We start from the raw sequence: 20,783 nt of genomic DNA, 5'->3' as shown, positions 1-20,783 counted from the left end.
TAAAAAACAACATTGACTAAAACATCAGAAATGCCCATCCGAGTATCCTATAGCACAATGAAACTAGTCTATGTCCTTGACGTTCCGAAATTCCGCCAGATGCAAACTCTGGTGGATTTCTGAGGACTATGGTTAACTGCTCCTCAGATATCTGCAGGGTAAATCCAGACAGCTAGCTAGACTATCTGTCCATTATTTAAATGGAGTCAGGTATGTTTGGCGATGGCGTTTTCCGAATCAAAATCTTTCCTGTCAAGAAGAGTTATGAAACCACCAGTTCAGTTTGTTTAAGGCCCATTAGCCAGAACGGACAGAACTTCTTAAGTAAAGATGGATAATTTACAGCTGCCCTCCACACCGCGCTACATACACCAACACAAGTTGAACACACACACACACACACACACACACACACACACACACACACACACACACACACACACACACACACACACACACACACACACACACACTAAGCCATACACACTTGCTTCAGCAGATAGGTGTGGTGATATATGGAAGAGTTGGAGGCTAGCAGCAGCTGTGTTTATCTTGTTTCCATCTGTGGGTGGGCTGTCAACTGTTTGTCCAGGGGAGCAAGATAACCGCTCTGTCAGGGCTGCATCTCACTATGATTCATGTTTACTTACCTTTCTCCTCCAGATGGCCTCTGGATCACTCAGTTACTGTTCCTCAGCAGCAAAACAAATGAATCATATAATGTAAAAGTTTCTTAACCTAATGAACCTATATGGCCATGTTCTCAGGTCTCTGCGTGCTTTTGTGAGTGTGGAAGCAACAGAAGTGGCTTAAATGGATGAAAGTACTTAAGTTAGTCTTTGCACTTCGCCTGGGCAAATCACAATCATTGAATAAATATTTGTGAGATTCAATCCCTGTTTTTGTTTTGTCTTCATGGGCATATCTCTTGTGACATCACTGCAGCATTCATATTGCGTGTGCTATGTTACATATTTTTCTTGAAAAAAAATGATATATATAACATGATTGTGCATTACAGTGTGGATGTTATACATGCATTATTACCAAAGGAAACCAGGCGGGCCAAAGATAAGAAAAATGGCTTGGACCTGTGGGGGTTAACTGAGCTACAGTAATCTTACCCAAAGAGAACCTGTGTTGCGAAGTTAACCCCTATTCGCCCACTAATCCATCTTTTTAATGCATGTTATCCCTCCAGAAAAGCACAGAATTTATCACATTAGCTCCCTAAATGACACGTTGACTGCTATGTCTGTTTTATGGTGCGTAAACTCTGTACTGCAGGTGTCAGTTATTTCACTGTCAGACATTCTCAAGTGCAGCAGAGAGAAGGAGAGACAGTGGTCAAGCAAGAAAAAGAGTCGAGAAAGAGGCACATAGCGTCATAATGACAGTTTCAGAACCTTTTTCATCCTACTTTAGTTTGCAGGCCTGGAAGTAGATCATTTTGGTTTTATTTGTCTATGTTTCTGGATATCTGTCGATGAGATTTCTGCTGTCAGTAATTACAATGGAGGTGAATCTAATTTTATTTGTGGTGCTCACAGCATTGAAAAATGACATTTAAAAAAAAACCAAAATAAACCCACAGATCACATTAGATGTTTAAACATTGCATGTAGTAGGTGGCTTGATGCCATTTTTCTTCAAGTAATATACCTTGGTAATAGCTGCAAAATAATCTGATGATTTTGGGGGAAAAAAACACAGAATCATGTGTCACATGTAGTCATTCCTGCGCCTACATTCACTTAAAGTTACGTTTAGATTTTTACGTTTGTGTATGCATGTATGGTATTTCCTCCAGCCTTTGAGTCTGATGTGAGTTTAAAAAGCACACTTACATTCCTGTTTAATACATGATCTAAGGTTAGAGGAATGTTGTGAGGCTGATGTGGCTCTGACCTTTAACTTGCTATTAATCTTGAAATATAAAGTTATTATGTTTGCACTGACAGCCAAATTTCTAACGTGAGGAACTAGATTTCACATCCTGACCATAGAGATGGGTGAATATTCTCAAAGTGTTTACAGTTTTCACTTCAAGGAAAACATCTGGTCTCATGAAGCTGTGGTGGTGTGTTTGTGTGGGGTGGTGTTGGAGGGGTGCCCTGTTTAAAGTGTGTGCCTGAGTCTTGATTTCTGCTTGTCAGTGGGAAAGTTTAGATAGCACTGTTTGGGATTGGTTGATAAGAAATGCAGGACTGTAACTAAAGAGCTCTTCCCCATGTTATGTGTCTCTGCAGGTAGCCAATCAGACGTTGCACACAGATCAGCCCGACCTCCCAGAGTGTTTTCAGCTCTCTGTGCTGTCATGGCTGCCGTGCATCTACCTTTGGGTTGTCTGCCCCATCTACATCTTCTATCTCAAGAGGAGCAACAGAGACTACATCATGATGTCCATTATAAACAGAATCAAAACGGTGAGATTGGACTTCATTGTTGTATATTTTTTCACAGTGTACTCCAAAAGCAAGGTTAGACTGATACATCTGTTTGATATTGTTCACTCAGCACTGTCCACTTGTGTTATGAGTACAGCTGGTTCAGTACTTCATTGGCTGCCACCAAACAAGTTCTATTTGGTTCAGTTAAACGGAACTTGGAATTCTCCTCACTTAAAATTATAATGATGCTGCCTGCAGCTATGCATGATTTATAATTCAAAAGAGGATAAAACATTTTTTTGTTGTCAGTTTGTGGGAACAGCGGTTTGCTTCAGACCTCTGGGTGGGCAGCTGACTTGCTAGCAGACACACCGTAAACCTTAATTTCCATGGTGCACTACTGACTGGAACATGTCATAGCCCTGTAGTCTACGAATGTTGCTGCTCCTTTTTCAACAAGCCTACATAGTGTTGGATTTAAGACATCTGTCCCTTGATAACGTTTAAAATTTAGGACGACCCATCATGCTATTTTTTTATTCGCAAAGTGGACACACATAAGCTGGGCTAACAAGCTAGCTGGCCCAGTTGGCTTGCTTACTGTTGGCCCACCGCACGTATAAATGGGATAAAATAATGTAATCATACTGCTCCTAGACTTTTCAAATTTTGTTAGACCAAATGGATAAAATTCTGGTAACACAAAGAGTCTTTTATGGAGGTTTGTGATGTTCAGAAAAAGCTATTCACCGTTTCATAGCTGCTCCTTTTCTTTTTTTCTTTTTTATTAGCATTTTTTAAACAACAAATAAACAATTACATAATATTCTTAACAAAAAACTAAAAGTGAAAGTGAAATAACATAAAATGACAAATACACAAAAAAGTAATGATGATAATAATTCACAATTTATAGCTTACAGTTCCTTGGTTAGTATGTCAAATAATGATGAGTAAAGTAAATCTTTTTCAGGAGAACGTACTGTCGTGTTTATCCACTTTGACACACCACAGGAGAGAAAGAGAGAAAAAGAACAGAAATGTTTATGTTATATATTTAATCCATTTCTCCCAAATTTCTTTAAATAAAGATATTTGATTCATATTCCTCATGGTTTTCATATGTTTCCATCACCAAATCTTTTGGTTTATTACTAACTTCAGTGTTGGGAGTAACGATGTTTAAGTATAACGGCGTTATTTTTTCAGTAACGGAGTAATCTAATTAATTACTTTTCCCATCGTTGCAACGCCGTTATCGTTACTGAGAATGTAAAGTGGCGCGGTACTACAATTTGGTTGAATGAAGCGCGAGGTGTCAGGCTTTGGCTGCCTGGAGAGAACAGGGTGGGAATGATGGCACCGTTGCATATGCGATGATGATTGGCTGGGTGGGCGGGTGCCCTGCTCACGCTGTCTCACTGCACACTCTGACTACCACTAAACACAAGACAGCAACAATGGCGACGAGCCAGGGAAATTCAAAGGTAGCGTTCTGGAACTGGAAGTACCGGCACCACTTCTCGCTCATTGAAATTAAAGGCAAGAATGTTTATGTAACATGCACGCTATGCCCAGGAAAAAAGACTTTATCCATGTCTGCCTCAGGCAACTGGAATCTTATGAAGCACCTCACATCAACACAACACTTGTTGCTGCTGCTAACCCAACCCCAAGCCCAAATGCAGCTAGTGTGTGAACATTATTAATTTTCAATAGTTAATTTCGTTACTGTATTGAATATTTAAGAGTTGGATAGTGTTCTGTTTATTGTGCAGTAGGCCTAATATACAGTTACAGAGATTTGCACTACTTAATGGCCAGATTTTCCTTTGTTTTTTCCCCCCAAGTTTACATTTGTGTGTCTTAATTTTGCACTTGAATTTTATTTTCAATATTTATTTTTTATATTTCTATGCATATCATATGGCAGGCTGCAATCTATTGAGTTCAAATAAATACCAAATGTTCTAAAATACTGTATATAGTGTTTTTATTCTTCAATCAGTTAATATGAACATCTTGGACGTTAAAGATGTTATAGAACGTAATAGCGTTATAGAACATAAAAAATAACGTCACAGTTACTTTGCTAAGTAACTAATTACTTTTACAATGTGGTAACTGAGTTACTGACTCAATTACTTTTTGGGAGAAGTAATTTGTAACTGTAACTAATTACTTTTTTAAAGTAAGATGACCAACACTGACTAACTTCTGTATAATGAGCACACGACTAGCCAAAACGCTCCCCCACCCGTTAATGTTTAGATTTGGTTACTTTGGTTACTAGTACGGCTGGGTATTGTCACTGATTTCCTCAATCAACTTGATTTCAATTCTCAAGGTCCTGATTCTATTCAAAAACAATTTGATTGGGGATATTTCAGTTGCAAAACCAATTTATCTTGGATGTTAAGTGAGAGATGAGATTTTACAATTGTAAAGGAACCCTCTACTCTGGTGCATTATTAAAGAGCAACTATTATATTAACATTTAAATAGCATTTTCCGGATAAAACTTGCACTTTGTGTTTGTACTAGAACATGTTTATATGCTTTAATGTAAAAAAAACACTACAGGAGTACATGTGTAATGTGACTCAGAATTGGTGAGAATTTGACAACACTAGCAGCCAAGATGCCATATTTTACTGGCGTTAGCATGTAGCTAGTTGTTACATGCAACAATGTTAACACCACAGTGGCTTAAAGTGCTCATATTATGCTTTTGGGCTTTTTCCCTTCCCTTTATTGTGTTATCTTTTTTGTGCATGTAATAAGTTTACAAAGGGAAAAAGCCCAAAGTCCCCCCCAAAGGGACTTACCATCTCCAACAGAAAACACTGTTCACAAACTGCTCCAAACAGCTCTATTGTAGTCCAGCCTTTACTTCTGTGACAAACGTGGTCACTTTGTAACACACGTTATAATGCTGGCCTAGCTGCTAGCGTGGCACGCCCTCATACTCTGCTTCTGACTGGCTAGTAGTGCTGACCTAGGCCTCGGCATGTGCGACTCCCAACAAAGATGGAACAGAAGTGTGATGCCAGAAGAGAGCTCAACACACAGGGTGAAAAGAGGAGCTGCAACAATGTGTAATACAAAAAAATATTATATTATGAACCTGAAAATGAGCATAATATGAGCACTTTAAAAAAAAAAAGCACTCCAGTCCTGCCTACCTGGGGCAGATGACCAATTACAGAAGGCCAGCTTAGAGTTGCGTAAGACTTAGCCGAGAGTAGAACAAACTGTTGAAATCAGAACAGTTGGAAATCTGAACGTTTTAGCTTATGGGGATTTCTCTAAAATACGTTTACCTCATTATATGAATTTTGAATTTTTTAAGTTTTGGCCACGTTTAACATGAAAATCCAACATTATAACATTGTAGATATGACAGAAAATATGGAAAAGCATAATCTGTCCACTTTAAAAGTATGAATTTTGTTGTTAAGAATTAACCCCAAAGCAGTTGCAATAATGTACTTTTTATTTAACATGAACACACCACAGCAGTCAACACAGTGCAGCTCTACAGACTCTAAAAGGACCCCTTTTAAAATGGCCATGCCAGTTTTTCCCTCGCCAAAATGTAGCCTAACTTTGGAGCGTTATTTAACCCCCTTTCCGACAAGCTAGCATGGCATAGTTGGTACCAATAGATTCCTTAGACCTTATTTTCATATGATACAGACAGAGATCGAGTTTGGATGTTTTAAATCGAATCTGATCATTCAAATGAAAATAGATTTGAATTGGAAAATAGATTTTTTTTAAACCCAGCCCTAGTTACTAGCCAGTTAAACATCTTCCTTACATCCCTCTGTTATTATAGTATTTAATGGCTAATTACCTCTTTTTTTTCTACTTTTCTCCTTTCTCTCTCTGTCTGCTCTCAGGCGCTTGGCTTGTTGTTATCGATTGTGTGCTGGACAGATCTCTTCTACACATTCCACGAGCTGCGGCAGGAGCCCAGCCTGCCACCCATCTACTTAATCACCCCGCTGGTTCTCGGCATGACAATGGTGAGGATATGTCTATCCAGAAACAGTTGCACAAGATTTGATCTCGTGAGAAGAAGCCTCTTTGAGGTTTTGTAAGAGGATGTGTGGTTCTGTTTTTATAATCTAATGCACTCAGTAGCTCTTTCTGACTTCAGTCAAAACACCTTGTTTAGGGTTAACATGTTGAACATTTCATGCTTTAAAAATTGTTTTTGAATAAGTTGTGGCATGGAAGCTACATTGGTACAACCAAACAAGTATACAAATATGTTTTTACATATACAAATGCAGTCAAATGCGGAGCACACAGTAAAAAGACTGTTTCTGAGGACACAGTATGATAACTGATAGCCTCACCAAACAGTGCAGTGTTGTTTAGTCACAGCTCATTACTTGATTATTTTATTCAAAACCCAAAAGAATTCTTGGCTTTTTTCCAGGAGTTCAAAGCAAATACAAGTTGTTCAGCTGGTAAGAAGCCCAGTCACATGCATTAATTATCTGTGCATCTCCTCCATTTCCTTTGTAAATTGCAAATGCATAAGCATACAAAATCCACAAATCGGCCGCATTTATTATGCAGTCTGAGTACACTCAACTCTGTCATTTTTCCGATGTGAACACACTGCATATAGTACTAAATACCGGCTTAGAATCAGTATGTATTATGGATTTGTGACACACCGTTTATCTTGTCAATAGACTGTCATGATTTCCTGTCAGAGACATGCCAATGTTTTTTGGTCAACCTTTCTACTAGAAGCATTGCAGTAGCAAGGCTGAAAGCATTCAGTCGGGTTAAAGAAAAGCCAGAACTCTCCTGTTTTAGCCGGTTTTAACCAGTCTAACCTTGCGGATGATGGCGGAGTCAGCATGAAAGACTGACCCAGTCAGACTGTGGTTTACCTGACATGCCCTCCGTGATTCTGTCCTGGCTAATCTAACTTAGTCTCTCCCTATTTGCCCACTCGTTCCCTTTTTCTCTCTCTGTGTAATATCCCACTCCCTCCTCTCTCAGCTGCTGGCCACGTTTCTGATCCAGTATGAGAGGTTACACGGGGTTCAGTCCTCAGGGGTCCTCTTCATCTTCTGGTTCCTGTCTGTGCTGTGTGCCATCGTGCCTTTCCGCTCCAAGATCCTACAGGCCTCCAGCCAGGTGAGAATAGGCGTAGCCCTCAAATGCCTTTTACATGTCTGTCTTCATCTTCTCTGCCTGGGGCACTTTTATCTTTCCCCCTCACCATATCCCTCAGATTTGTATCCCCAATTCTCTTGTCTCCTAACCTACATGTACTACTACATGTCATCTTTGCTCTTGTTCTTCTTTCCCATTTTCTTTCCTCCTCTGCCTCTTGTCCTCCTCAGTGTCCTCTTGCATTTACGACTACTTCATCAGTCAGCTCTGTCTCCCCCCTCTTGTTGCCTCAGGAGTTGATTTGGAACTTACAGTGAGTGGATGTTTTGAAGGGGTCGGCCCAGGGCACCACTAAGCGGAGAGGAAATAGTAGCCCTGTTGTTCTAGCATACTTATCTCACCTTTAGTGCGCCACAGCTCACCAACCGAGTTGCAGCACACGGCAAACAAATTCTAAGGCGACAAGACAAGACTATTGTACACAAGGAAGAAAATGTAAAATATGTATCAGAAGCAGTCACATACTAAGACAAATTGATCATAACATGTCCACAGGGATTGATACAGTGATAAAGTTAATGAATACCACTGACTCAAGTGATAACTTGGCTAGGTGTTGAAAACCCTGGCTAACAGCTCTGTAGAGCTCTAATCTACTGGCATTACAAGACTTTTCATTAGTGACCTATTAAACATTTCTACTACAAAGGCTGAAGAGTGTTGTTTTCAAGCAAGGTTTCCGTGGGGTCTAAAATTTCAAAATCAAAATTTTAAATCTGTTTTAGGTCTTAATGGTCCCGCAGAGCTTTAAAACATGTAATTTACTTATTCCGTGGTGTTGTAGTTCTTTCTTTCGCTAGCTGAAATATAATAATAATAATAATAATAATAATAATAATAATAATAATTTGCTCATCAGCTCTCTCGTGTTTTTGGCGCGAGTCTCTTTCGGGTTGTACCACAGACATAAAATGGATTTTGTTCTTCAGCTATGGGGAAGTGCACTTGGTTTGAAAAAACTGAATTTAGGGCTTGTTAAAGCCAGCTGCTAACAATGTATTTGAAGCCTACTGCTTCTTATCCAAGAAAGCAATTAATGGGTGTGCTGAAAGTCTCATGCAAAAAGTGAGAAGCATCTAACTGCTGTGAAGGGTCTTCAACAAACGACATCAGCCAGTTCAGAGCCAACACTAGAGCGGAGGTGCTCCGGGTCCTCCACACGGTGACTAATAGACACCACTCCTATAATGCGAAAGAGGAAATGGGCGTTGTTTCCGGGCTCCGACATCTGATGTTTTTTTTGTTTCTTTTATGTTGTTATATAGGTCTTAAATTTAATTCATAATGGTCTTAAAATAGTATTAAAAAGTCTTACATTTGATTTAGTGAAATCTGCAGAAACACTGTTTTATCAGGCTGCCAGAAACAAATCTCCAAATGAATGCTAATGTTACTCCAAGTCTGCTGAATGTGTAAATAGGCCGCTGTTTGCTAACACATTTGTTAACACATTCTTAGACAACTGTCTGCGGGTTGTGTTTATTGTCTCAACAAAGCAGGTTTACGTTATGCACCATTATTTGCTACATCTTGACTTGACATTTCTGTTGGATCTCTGCTGCTGCTAATTAGCATACTTGATTATCTGTATTGTGACAATGTTAGTGGCTTACTCTGATTGTTTTCTTTGGCTCATTTTCAAGTTTCTGTGTGGAGGATAATCTCAAGTATTGCTAAGCCACCATTAATTTTTATTGTGGCCTCAACATAGCAAAGCATGTATAAAAGATACCTATTAGACCAGACAAATGAAAAATGCAAGTCATGATGATCATCGTGAATACTAGTAAGGCTAAAGCTACAGCTTACTGTCACATCATATGCTGTGTGGGCGGAACTTCTTTTGTAGAAGTACAAAAGGTGTGTACAAGTGCTGTCTCAGACTAGTTGCTGTTTGGTCCTGTTGTGCAACATGATGAATTATATAATATATCCTATTTAGTTGTTTCCTAAACACTTTTAGCTTTCTTTGTTTATGCCAAAAATACTTCCAGCTTAAAAAATACCATCAAAATAACTGAAAATTCATATTTAAAAAGTGCCTCAAGCAGTCAGTCAGTTAGTGTGAGGACGGCAGGCGGATACCCAAGCAGCCATGTGTTGAGGTCAGCCCAGACTACTGCTGACCTGTGCTGCTATAATCATGTTGATCCAGAAAATAAGCCCATGGACTAATATGATTCAGAACAAGTAAATTGATTTTGTGCTGTTGAAGGTGACGCCTCTTTTGATAATCGTGTTCAGCTGATTTAGATGTTTGTGAAGAAAAGTGTGTGGCCTCCCCTTTGTGTGTGTTAGGAGTATTGTGTGTGAGAAATGAATGGAGGAAGTTAAACTTTTAGCACATTTGCATGCATGCAACATCTCAACGGCTCGGTTATTGTGAATGCACAGAATAAGGTAATCTAGTTTACACAGTGTTTGCACAGTAACCTCATTCCACCAACAATATCTGGTAATTAATTTAATAAAGTGTGAATTAAATGAAAAATGGGGGAACTGGCATGTAGGACGCAGACTCCAGATGATGAATTATATACAAGGTTTATTGTCCATTAGCAGAGAATGAGGATGGAAGTAAGGAGGGGAATCTGGCTGGTGGGAGCTGGTGACTGGCAAATGAGGCCGAGTAATGAATATTGCTGGTTGTGAGTGTGGCAAAGCAGCAGATGAGCGGGCAGGCAGAGATCCTGTGGCACAGAAACAGGTTAAAGGTAAATCGAAGCAAATTTACGAATAATCTTGAATGCATAATTAAAGCGGCCTATAACACGAGACCACCACTGTAGCAGAATCAACGACGTAGCGCTAAATGTGTGAAGATCCAGGGTTAAAATAAGGCGAGGATGATGAAGTGATGGGAGGCCAGCGAGCAGACTGGGAGAGGTGATGATCCGATTAATGGCAGGTGTGACGGTGAACAGGGATCTAGGAGCCAGGAAAATAAGTGGCAGGACAGGAACGACACACACAAACACACACACAGGGATTAATACCGAGACACGGAAGTGTCCGTGACATTTAGTGCAAAATGAACACAATGTGCAAGGATGAGAAAGGAGAGGGTCCTCCAATGACGTAAATATCGCTCTAACACAGTTCGGCTGCTGTTTTTTCCGACATTACGATAGAAACGACGGAACAAGCAATGCTTACAACTGTATGTCTGAGCTCATCTCTTTGTGTGTGTGTGTGTGTGTGTGTGTGTGTGTCTTTTAACATTTCAGAGCGAAGTGACCGACAAGCTGCGATTTACCACGTTCTACTTCTACTTCGGCCTAGTGGTCTGTGAGCTGATCCTCTGCTGCTTCAATGAAAAGCCTCCTCTCTTCTCCAATGTTGTCACAGACCCTGTGAGTTATGCATCCTGCTACAGTATCCACTCAGAACTCACGAAGCATGTCTGTGTCCGTTTGTCGTATGTGAGAACATCTCTTATATTCCTGCTGACATTGTATATTCAGTTTCCTGAGTGGTAGGATGTCTGAGTGTGTGCTTTGGAGCCGCTCTGTGCTTGTTAATGCAGGACACACACACACACCAGTTGTTCCTCCAGAAGTGTCCTTATCTCATCTGTCATCCTTATCCTTGTTTAACCTCTCTGGTCTATTTGTCTGTATATTTTCCATTTTGTTCTCAGAATCCCTGCCCTGAAACCACAGCAGGTTTTCTCTCCACCATTACGTTCTGGTGGTTCACAAGGTGGGTTCACACTGCTCTCTGCCACCCACTGCGTCATCCATAGACCCACACTTTGTTGTGCACTGTATATATAGTGATTTGCTTTAGTAATTAGAATCATTAATTCAAATATAAATTAAACTGCTGTTCTCTCTCTCTCTCTCCCTCTGTCTCTCTCAGTATGGCTATTAAAGGCTACAAAATTCCTCTGGAGACCAAAGACCTTTGGTCTCTGAAAGAGCGTGACAGCTCTAAGATTACGGTGCCCAAACTCCTCAAAGAGTGGGAGAAAGAGCTGACCAAAGCCAAGAGGTATGTTTGCAAAAGTAGAGGGAGAGGAATGGATGAATGGGGGACGTATTTTTAATTTCTGAAATATACAGTACAAGCTAAACATTTTCCAGTATGTCTGTGTTACTTATATAAAAGCTTTAGTTGATGTCACAGTGTATGAAAACAGTCACTATTTACTCACAAAGACATCAGGTTAGTCAGAGAAATCAGGTTATAGCGGGAAACCGGAGAACTACTGTAACCGGGATACCTCAAGATGCACAGCTGGTCAATAATCACATTTATCTGATACTATTTTTTAAACTGAGGCTGGCCTATTGTACTATTGACATATGATGCGGGAGCTTCAAGAGCTTTTTATTTGGTCTCATTTTTCCTGGTTGGAGCATTTGTACTGATGCAGCGCAACGAGAGATCAGACTCTGGAGTAGGGACAACGCTTTTCCTTTACTATGCAAAGGTTTGTGCATTTACACAGTCTGCTGTTTTGCTTTAGAAACACATTTGTATTTATTTAGTTTTAGTTTCAGTCCAAATTTGGATTTAATCATCTTGGATATAGCTATAAACAATGACACTTCCTTTCTCTGCATTCCTGCCACACCATAGTTTCCCTGTCTAAAGTCTTTGTCACCCTCAAGCTTATTGGTTCCTACTAGAGTGCAGGCATTAAGATATTTATGTCCGAGCCCGACACAGTTAAAATCTCCCTTTTTTCTCATACTAATGACACATACGTTTGTTTTAGGGCTGTCAAACGATAATTTTTTTTAATCGCGATTAATTGCTGAATTTCTATAGTTAATCGCGATTAATTGCATGTTTTATCACATGATTAAAATTCTATTATTTTGCATTTCAGAACTGTTTTTAAGTACATATTAACAATGGAAAGCAATTCTTACCAGTGTATCTTGATTGGGAATCAAATGAATGCAAAGAAAGTTACTTTATGAACTTGACTTTAAGATTTCAATTCAATTCAATTAAATTTTATTTATAGTATCAAATCATAACAGGGTTATCTCGAGACACTTTACAGATAGAGTAGGTCTAGACCACACTCTATAATTTACAAAGCCACAACAATTCCAACAATTCCAGTAATTCCCTCAAGACCAAGCAGTGCGACAGTGGCGAGGAAAAACTCCCTCTTGGGAAGAAACCTCGGACAGACCCAGGCTCTTGGTAGGCGGTGTCTGACGGGCCGGTTGGGGATATGATGAACAGTGGCGATAATAGTCAAATTAATAATGGAACAGTGACTTCAAATGGTATTCGTAGTAGTTCATGTCATATCAGGGCGCTGCAGGGCAGGGCTTGACATTAACTTTTTGAGGCACTTGTCCTTCGGACAAGTACATTTACGTTTCACTTGTCCATGAACAAAAGTCACTTGTCCGGGTAAAGATTCATCATTTTATAATTTCTTTTGTGTTTTGCTAATGCAGAATTTGAAGAAACCATTGAAAGCATCCAAACACTATCGACATTAATACAATTTAGTTTAAACAGTAGAAACAAATGTGTCCCACGAATAGATTTCCCCTTCAACAAGAAAAAAGGATCTCCAGACTCATAATACAAAATTATACTTTGCACGCCGGTGTGCAGAAGTTAATATATTGAGATTCTAAGTGAATATTTTAAAGTTTCTCATTACTTTCAGATTCCTAGTCAATATTCTAAGTTACTATGTCAATATATTGAGATATTCTGAGTTACTAAGTCAATATATTGAGATACTGAACCAATATGTTGAGTTACTAAGTCAATATATTACGATACCAAGCCAATATATTGAGATTAAGTCAATATTTTATAGTTTCTCATTACTTTGATATTCTTTGTTTATATTCTGAGATACTGAGTCAATATATTGAGAGACTAATTCAATATTTTGACCAGAGGTAGTGGTGACTTGAACTTATACTATATCTAAAATAAGTTTGTAGACATAACAATGGATTTTGCCACTAAATGTTGGTGTCAGTGTTTTTTTTTTTTCACTTACCAAGGGATCCTTTAAAAAGGTGTAGCTACTTTACAGTTGATTGTTACCTGATATTTAATCCGCTACAAACGAGTAGAGGAGCGGCTAGTAACGTTACGAGACAGAGAGCCAGCCGTCAAGAGTCAAATTAACTTCATGCTTCATCTGCACAAAGCACACTTCTATCGCCACGAGTGACAGCTTTATTCGGCTCGTTTTCTGTGAACGATGTGGGGACGGGGTAACGTTAAAGCGTAGTTAGCATGCTAACGTTAGCTAAGTAACACCGGCTGCCTGGCTTGCTGGTTCCGCGGTGCTTTCATGCTGTATCTCTTACAGAAAAGGAGCTGAACAGTGGGCTGGGTCTAACGCCAGCGGTCCGCTCTCCCGCTGCTGCTGGGTCTAACGTTAGTTAATGTATTTGTTTCAAATCGGTAAAGTAAAATCTGTAACATAAACGGAATGAGTGGCACATAATAACGTATATAATGCTTCATCCACACAAAGCACATTGCTATCGCCACGAGTGACTTCTGTTTTCAGCTTGTTTTCTGTGAACGATGTGGCGAGGAGGTAACGTTAAGGTGGAGTTAGCAAGCTAACACCAGCTAGCTCGCCGTGCTTTCATGCTGCTTCGCTTTCGGAGACTGCGCTGAACAGCAAGCTGGGTCTAACGTTAGCGGCCCGCCGACCCGCTGCCCAGGATTGTGGGGTAAAATATGTATTTGTTTCAATTCTGTAACATTGACGAAATGAGTGGCATTTTGTTTTGTTTGAGTTTTAACTTGTCCAGTGGGGCAAGTAAATTTCTCTTCCACTTGTCCTACAAAAAATCCACTTGTCCCGGACAAGCGGACAAGCCTTAATGTCGAGCCCTGCAGGGCATTACGTAGCGTGGCCCAGCAGAGCATGGATGGACGTAGCAGGAAGCAACAGGGTTCAGCAGGAAGCAGCATGACACTGCAGGGCACCGTAGAGCTTAGCAGGGAGTGCAGCAGGACCACGGCGACAGCTGCAACCAAGATCTTGGTGCCAACATTCTCCAAGGAAATACGCCGGGTGAAAAACCATAAGGACTCCGGGGAGTAAACTCCCCAGAAGCTAGAATTAATAACAAGCATTTCATGGACAGGATGCACACAAATGGTAATAGAAAGGGGAGAGGAGAGAGCAGCTCAGTGTGTCAAAGGAAGGAAGGAAGTCCCCCGGCAGTCTAGAACTATAACAGCGTAACTAAGAGAGACAGGACATAAGGAGAGGTAGCCTGTTCGGGCTTTGAACTCTCCCCTGCCGGATCGGGCTGTGCTGGCCTGCCTCCCTCTACTTTTGTTATATATTATTAATCTAACAATTATGAAGAGAAGCAGGTGGGCCAGTTAGGTGGACACTGCAACTCCTCACTCCCTAATTATAAGCTTTGTCAAATAGGAGAGTTTTAAGTTCATTCTTGAATGAGGTGACAGTTTCTGCCCCCCGAACCCAGATCGGGAGCTGGTTCCATAGGAGAGGAGCCTGATAACTGAAGGCTCCTGCTCCCATTCTACTTTTAGAGACTCTAGGTACCACAAGTAACTCTGCATTCTGGGAGCGCAGTGCTCTAGTGGGACAATAAGTTATTAGGAGCTCTTCTAGATATGATGCTGCTTGACCATTTAGAGCTTTGTAGGTCAGGAGAAGGATTTTAAAATCAATCCTGTATTTTACAGGAAGCCAATGCAGAGAAGCTAATACAGGAGAAATATGATCTCTTTTATTAGTTCTTGTGAGAACACGTGCTGCAGCATTCTGGATCAGCTGGAGAGTCTTAAGGGACTTATTTGAGCAACCTGACAGTAGGGAATTACAATAGTCCAGCCTGGAAGTAACGAATGCATGGACTAGTTTTTCAGCATTGTTTTGAGACAGGATATTCCTAATTTTGGCAATGTTACGAAGATGAAAAAAGGCTGTTCTTGAGGTTTGTTTTAGGTGGGCGTTAAAGGATATATCCTGATCAAAAATAACCCCTAGATTTCTGACAGTAGTGCTGGAGGCCAGGGCAATACCATTCATTTGTATTTGTTTATTATTTATTTACTGTAAACAAAAGAAGAAAAAAAGAAAAAAAAAGAAGGGTACTAAACAACAGTCAGCAACTTGTTTATTGTTAAGGCCATGGTCAAGATTAAAGATTTAATAATAATGTAATAACTATAACAATAACTTATTTCACCAGTAAATTGCTGTTGAACGACAAAAACAACCACCAGATGGGAAAAGGGTATTTTACAATTACTGTGAATGCTCCACGAGTCTACCTGTTTTAAGTGAACGCACTGTCTGTGTTGTTTAATTCTGACAACGGCAGACTGTTACGCCCCGGTGTTGGAATCCTCTACAGTGAAATACAGTCACACTTTACACTGTTTAACGTTAGCTGTCAGCATTTTAACCGTGTTTAAGTTACCTTCTGTCAGTTGTAGTGTAAAGTCAGGCACCGAAATTTTCGCTCTTATTCGGTCTCGTTACTACCGTTTGGGTCGGCACGTTTCGGTACCCAACCCTACTTACCAGAGTCAATATAGTGTGCAGTAACTTCTAAATAATTTGGATTACTCACTGATGTCCAGTGATCACCGGTTGATGAGACAGCGTTTGCACTTTGGTTTCATCAACAGGTCGGCGAGTAGCACTCTCCAAAATAGTGCTTTGCCTGAGCCCACTAGCATCAACCTGAGTCACGTTAACTGTACTATGCTTAGCTCGTAAGTGGTAGCTCAAGCTTGACGTGCTTCGGTGATAATTTAATTCGGCTTTACACAATGTGTCTATGGCTTTCGACTTGTCTACGAGCTGTCCGGGAGTTTTGGAAAATAAAAAGCGCCATTCAGAATTGTGTTGTTGCTGCATTTCTCCATCATGCCTGCAGCCTGCAGCAGGAGGATGTGTTAGGAGGAAGTATGGCAGCTTGATGATAAGTAAAGGTGCGACAAAGGGTCAAAATAGTAGCCTGTTAGGCACGACATGAAGCCAAGTGAAGTGAAAATAAATTAATAAATGGCGGCATGCGATTAAATAAAAATTAACGCGTTATGCTCGGCTCTTAATCGCAACGCGATTAACGTGTTAATGCTGACAGCCCTAGTTTGTTTGTGTGGAAAGCCCGCTTTTATTAAGCAACTGTAGGAAGGCATTCGGAAATGTCGACAGATGAACGCCTCAGCGCACACGGGGCAACAAGCGCACGTTAAAACACAGGCGCGCACCTTAAAATGTCCAATGCCTTATCGCGCTGATGTGACGAGCCCGACCCGAACATCAATTTTAAATATCTATCCGAACCCGGCCCGGCCCGTCAGGCTCAGTTCGGGTATCCATCCTCTAGTTCCTACTGAAGATATGAATCTATAAAAACAGGTCCTAATGAGATTATTTGATTAAAAAGTAAGTTCCTAAAACAACTGGTCACTGTAGTTTTTCGCAGTTACTCAAACAGGAAGAAATAGTGCATTTGTTGGGGACTACTTTCAATAGCGGATTAAATACACATTTGGTTCTTTAGTGAGTATTTCCAGCAGCAGGACGATGTATGTGGGATTGAGTAAAAAAAAACTACAGTGTGTGTGTAACGTTTTTTTGTTACCATAAGGTAACAAAAAAACGTGTCAAAAGTGTGGCTTATTGTTTTTGAACAACAATGGAGTTTTATAGTACAGGAAATAAGATGTATCAGGCTTTGGAAACACACAGAACACTTCTTAGTACAGTAGAATCAATTGATTGTTGTTTTTGACAATAAGAAAAATATAGAACATCTCTGGACTTATCCTATAGATGGACAAGACAATTGGGTTTCTCCAGCAGAATGTAATTTGTGTTAACCAGGTTTGTTGTTTAAATTACATCTAGACATTATGATAATACAGAAAGCGGATGTTAACCAGGTTACTTTGATGCATTTAAACCAACTGAATGGAACTTTAGATTTGTGGTTTCAGACTAACAAAACTAATTCTAATACACAGAGAGAAATGTTTACACTGATTTTACAAAAAATTCAAGTCAAGTGGAATGTATGGCTAACCACACCTTCCACTTCTTTGTCAGAATAGAGAGAGGAGAAGGTGTTTTCTGTTAGGGCAGCGCCCTTTTGTGTGTGTGTGTGTGTGTGTGTGTGTGTGTGTGTGTGTGTGTGTGTGTGTGTGTGTGTGTGTGTGTGTGTGTGTGCATGGGTGTGTGCGTGCAGTATGTTCAGCACTTTTTGCAAGTGAAACCTTGAGCATGTTTTTGTAACCCTAGCAGCAGGACAGCTACTCTAGTATATGAAACTGGTGTCACAGATGCTACATATCAACCAAAGGAACACACACACACACAAACACACACATACTGTAGACTGCAAGACCTACTGTAGATCGAACAGACATCACAGAGAACACATGACATGCATTGCTTTGCTTTCTTTTGTGGCATTGTTGCTCTGATGTATTCTGTATGTTCGTGGAGTCTTTATTGTTTTTAATGTCAGGGCCTTGAGGGATTAAATCCACCCCCCCACCGCTCTGTATAATCTGCTGCAGAATTAATTACTTCTCTCATGTCTACTCTGTAATATTGCATTCCACAGTTTAAGTTTGCTCATGACATACTGGAGAAATGAGTTTAGTTGCCTGGTCACAGAGAAAAGGACTGCGGCTCTACATTGTGCTACTCGGGTGAAAAGCGAATGTCATGCACAAACACACTCAGCACAAAGTCTGGTGAACTCTTGCTGTGCCGCAGTTTTCCTGAGAATGAGAGTTTCATTGTGGTTTCACACTACTTGAGAACAACTTGTAAAGTGATATGGAAAAGCTTGATTAGGCCTTTTCACTTGTCGTCTGGAAACCTGTTTGGGGTTAAGCTGAATTCTATCACAGTTGTCCTGTTGAACTGTAGTTGCCAGTTAATTCACTGCTGGAATCCAACTCCTGTGCTTTAAGCTGGTATTAGAATAGATTTTGTGTAGTTTACAAAACATTCCTTTCACTGAAAGCATTTCTGGCATTATGTCTCACTGCCTGAGCTCATTCTGAACAAATGAACAATCTTGTGAACAAACAGGACAAGGAAGGGGTGGCCTCTAGCTCACCCAGTAAGAGTCCTGCAGCAGTCAGGGTTCAAATCTGACCTGTGGCCCTTTGCTGCGTGTCATCCCCCATCTCTATGCTCCTTTCATGTCTATCCACTGTCACTATAATAAAGGGAAAAGTCCCAAAAAATGATCTTTAAAAAAAAAAAAAAACAGGACAAGGAACACCCTACTACATTTTTTTTTTTTTAATTACTACTTGCCACTGCAATAATCCAGATTTGCCAAAGGGATTTATCATATTAAATGTTTTATGTGGTATAATTAGGAGTTAAAACAATTGGTGCATTAATCAATAATGAAACAGTTATTTGCAGCCTTCGTGTAATTTATCCTGAGAGTGCTCAGGAAAAACGGACTGGGAGAGAAAGTGCATCTCAGAGTGGTACGCCGGCAGCTCAGCCGCAGACAGGAGAGCTCTTCAGAGAGTCATTAACCCAGCACAGAACATGATCGGCTGCCCTTTTCCCTCCCTAGTAGACATCTCCAATTCCCACTGCCTCTGCAGAGCCAAAAACATTCTAAAGCGTGTTTAAATTTTACGGTTCTGTGGAGCATCCACGCGGAGCTTTTGCCGTAGCCTACCTAAGTGGCCTGAAGTTTATACTGTACCTGTGCGTCGATCTCTTTAAGAGAATAGCAGGGCCGGCATGTGTGTGTGCGTGGGGAGTGTGTGGTAGAGCAAGTGGGAAAGTGACGGGGATTAGATGGATGGACTAAGATGCGAGGAAAAGACGCCAGTAAGAGAAACATGGATTCAGTTAAGCGAATTGGGATGACCCCAAAACATAGCAGCCTATCACTTTGTCAACTTTTGAGATTGAATGTGTGAACAGCCCCTTATGCAAATCTAACCATACAACTTGGATCTCCCCAATCCTGATTTCACTTCACTGGCTGCCAGTGAGATACAAGGTAGATTTCAATATTTCTACGAGGCCTTCCTGAAGGCCTTTCATTGATGTTTTATGCTGTTGTTGTGTTGTTGTTGTTGTTGTTGTTGTTATTATTGGTATGATATACTGTCTTACTTGTAGGACTTGCACTGTTTTAATCGACACATGATATCCGTTGTGATAATCATTCTAGAAAGATGCTGATAAATATTCTTTACTTAATTACTTATTTGTAATTTCTAAACACTGATAAGAGTCCCCCATCCTCACACAGCTGTTATTCTCTCCATCTCTCTGTCTCTTTCCTATTAAAAAACCTCCTAAATTATGAATTCTCCAGTGAGGTGAATCCATCCAGCCAGGCTGTGTACTCTAAGCCCTCGCCGTCGACCACAAACCACATCGGAGGAGGAGGAGGTGAAAGCAGCCCAGAGGAAGTAGAGGTGCTGCTGTCCAATCCCAAAGCTGCCTCCCGCCAGCCGTCTTTCCTACGTGCCCTCGTCAGAGCCTTTGGCCCGTACTTTCTGATTGGCTCGGCCTACAAGCTCCTGCAGGATGTCATCACCTTCGTCAACCCTCAGCTGCTCAGGTAGAGAGAAAGATAACATTTTACTGCCGTGCTGTCGTTGCTACACCATATTTGCATGTTTGGAACACCAACAAGTTACCATTGTACGAATGTTCCCAAATACTATTTTAAGGGTGTCTTTTTGAATGTTGTGTTCATGTTTTTGCATGCTGGTTTGCCTGTCAGATCATTTTCTTTTACACAACTCATATTCATATTATGTAGTGTAAATAGACTAGTAATGCAGACCTAACTTTTCTTTTTTGTCTTATATGACATTGGGAAAGCTCTGAATAATATTGTACTGATTCTGCCCTATTCAAAAAATAGAGCTCATGATTTGCTATACTGCTTTATATTTGATCCATTTCGAGACATTTTAAATTTCAGACCAACATAAGGAAGAAAGGAAGTAAAAGCCTGAGCACCCTGCAATATTCTAACTTATACAATGACATAGGAAGTGCTGGATTGGCTTGTGGGTCCAGACAGTATTATGAAGAACTCACTAAATGTAGACATATTGTGTAGTGACTACCTGTTTTGTGATGGGAGGTTCCCTTTTGTACCAGTTTTTAGTTATTGCTTTTTTTGCAGAATTTTACAGAGATTCTTGCATACTGTATGTCTTAGATCTTGTTGATTT

At 40.3% G+C, this 20,783-nt stretch overlaps 1 protein-coding gene across 3 annotated transcripts in view; it reads left to right on the top strand.

Moving 5' to 3' along the window:
• The window catches only part of abcc3 (ATP-binding cassette, sub-family C (CFTR/MRP), member 3), a 65,551-nt gene that overhangs the window by 16,781 nt on the left and 27,987 nt on the right, over nt 1-20,783 (top strand). For all 3 annotated transcript variants that reach the window (XM_028566962.1, XM_028566964.1, XM_028566963.1), the window contains exons 2-8: nt 2,250-2,426; nt 6,296-6,421; nt 7,419-7,556; nt 10,823-10,948; nt 11,236-11,297; nt 11,457-11,588; nt 19,910-20,158. In XM_028566962.1, the coding sequence (XP_028422763.1) occupies nt 2,250-2,426; nt 6,296-6,421; nt 7,419-7,556; nt 10,823-10,948; nt 11,236-11,297; nt 11,457-11,588; nt 19,910-20,158 (1,010 nt within the window). The remainder of the gene's footprint in view (nt 1-2,249; nt 2,427-6,295; nt 6,422-7,418; nt 7,557-10,822; nt 10,949-11,235; nt 11,298-11,456; nt 11,589-19,909; nt 20,159-20,783) is intronic.

The sequence above is a fragment of the Perca flavescens genome, chromosome 21, assembly GCF_004354835.1.
Source record: "Perca flavescens isolate YP-PL-M2 chromosome 21, PFLA_1.0, whole genome shotgun sequence".
Lineage (NCBI taxonomy): Eukaryota > Metazoa > Chordata > Actinopteri > Perciformes > Percidae > Perca > Perca flavescens.
Note: the sequence above shows the minus strand (reverse complement) of the source record. Positions and strands in the feature narration are given on the sequence as shown.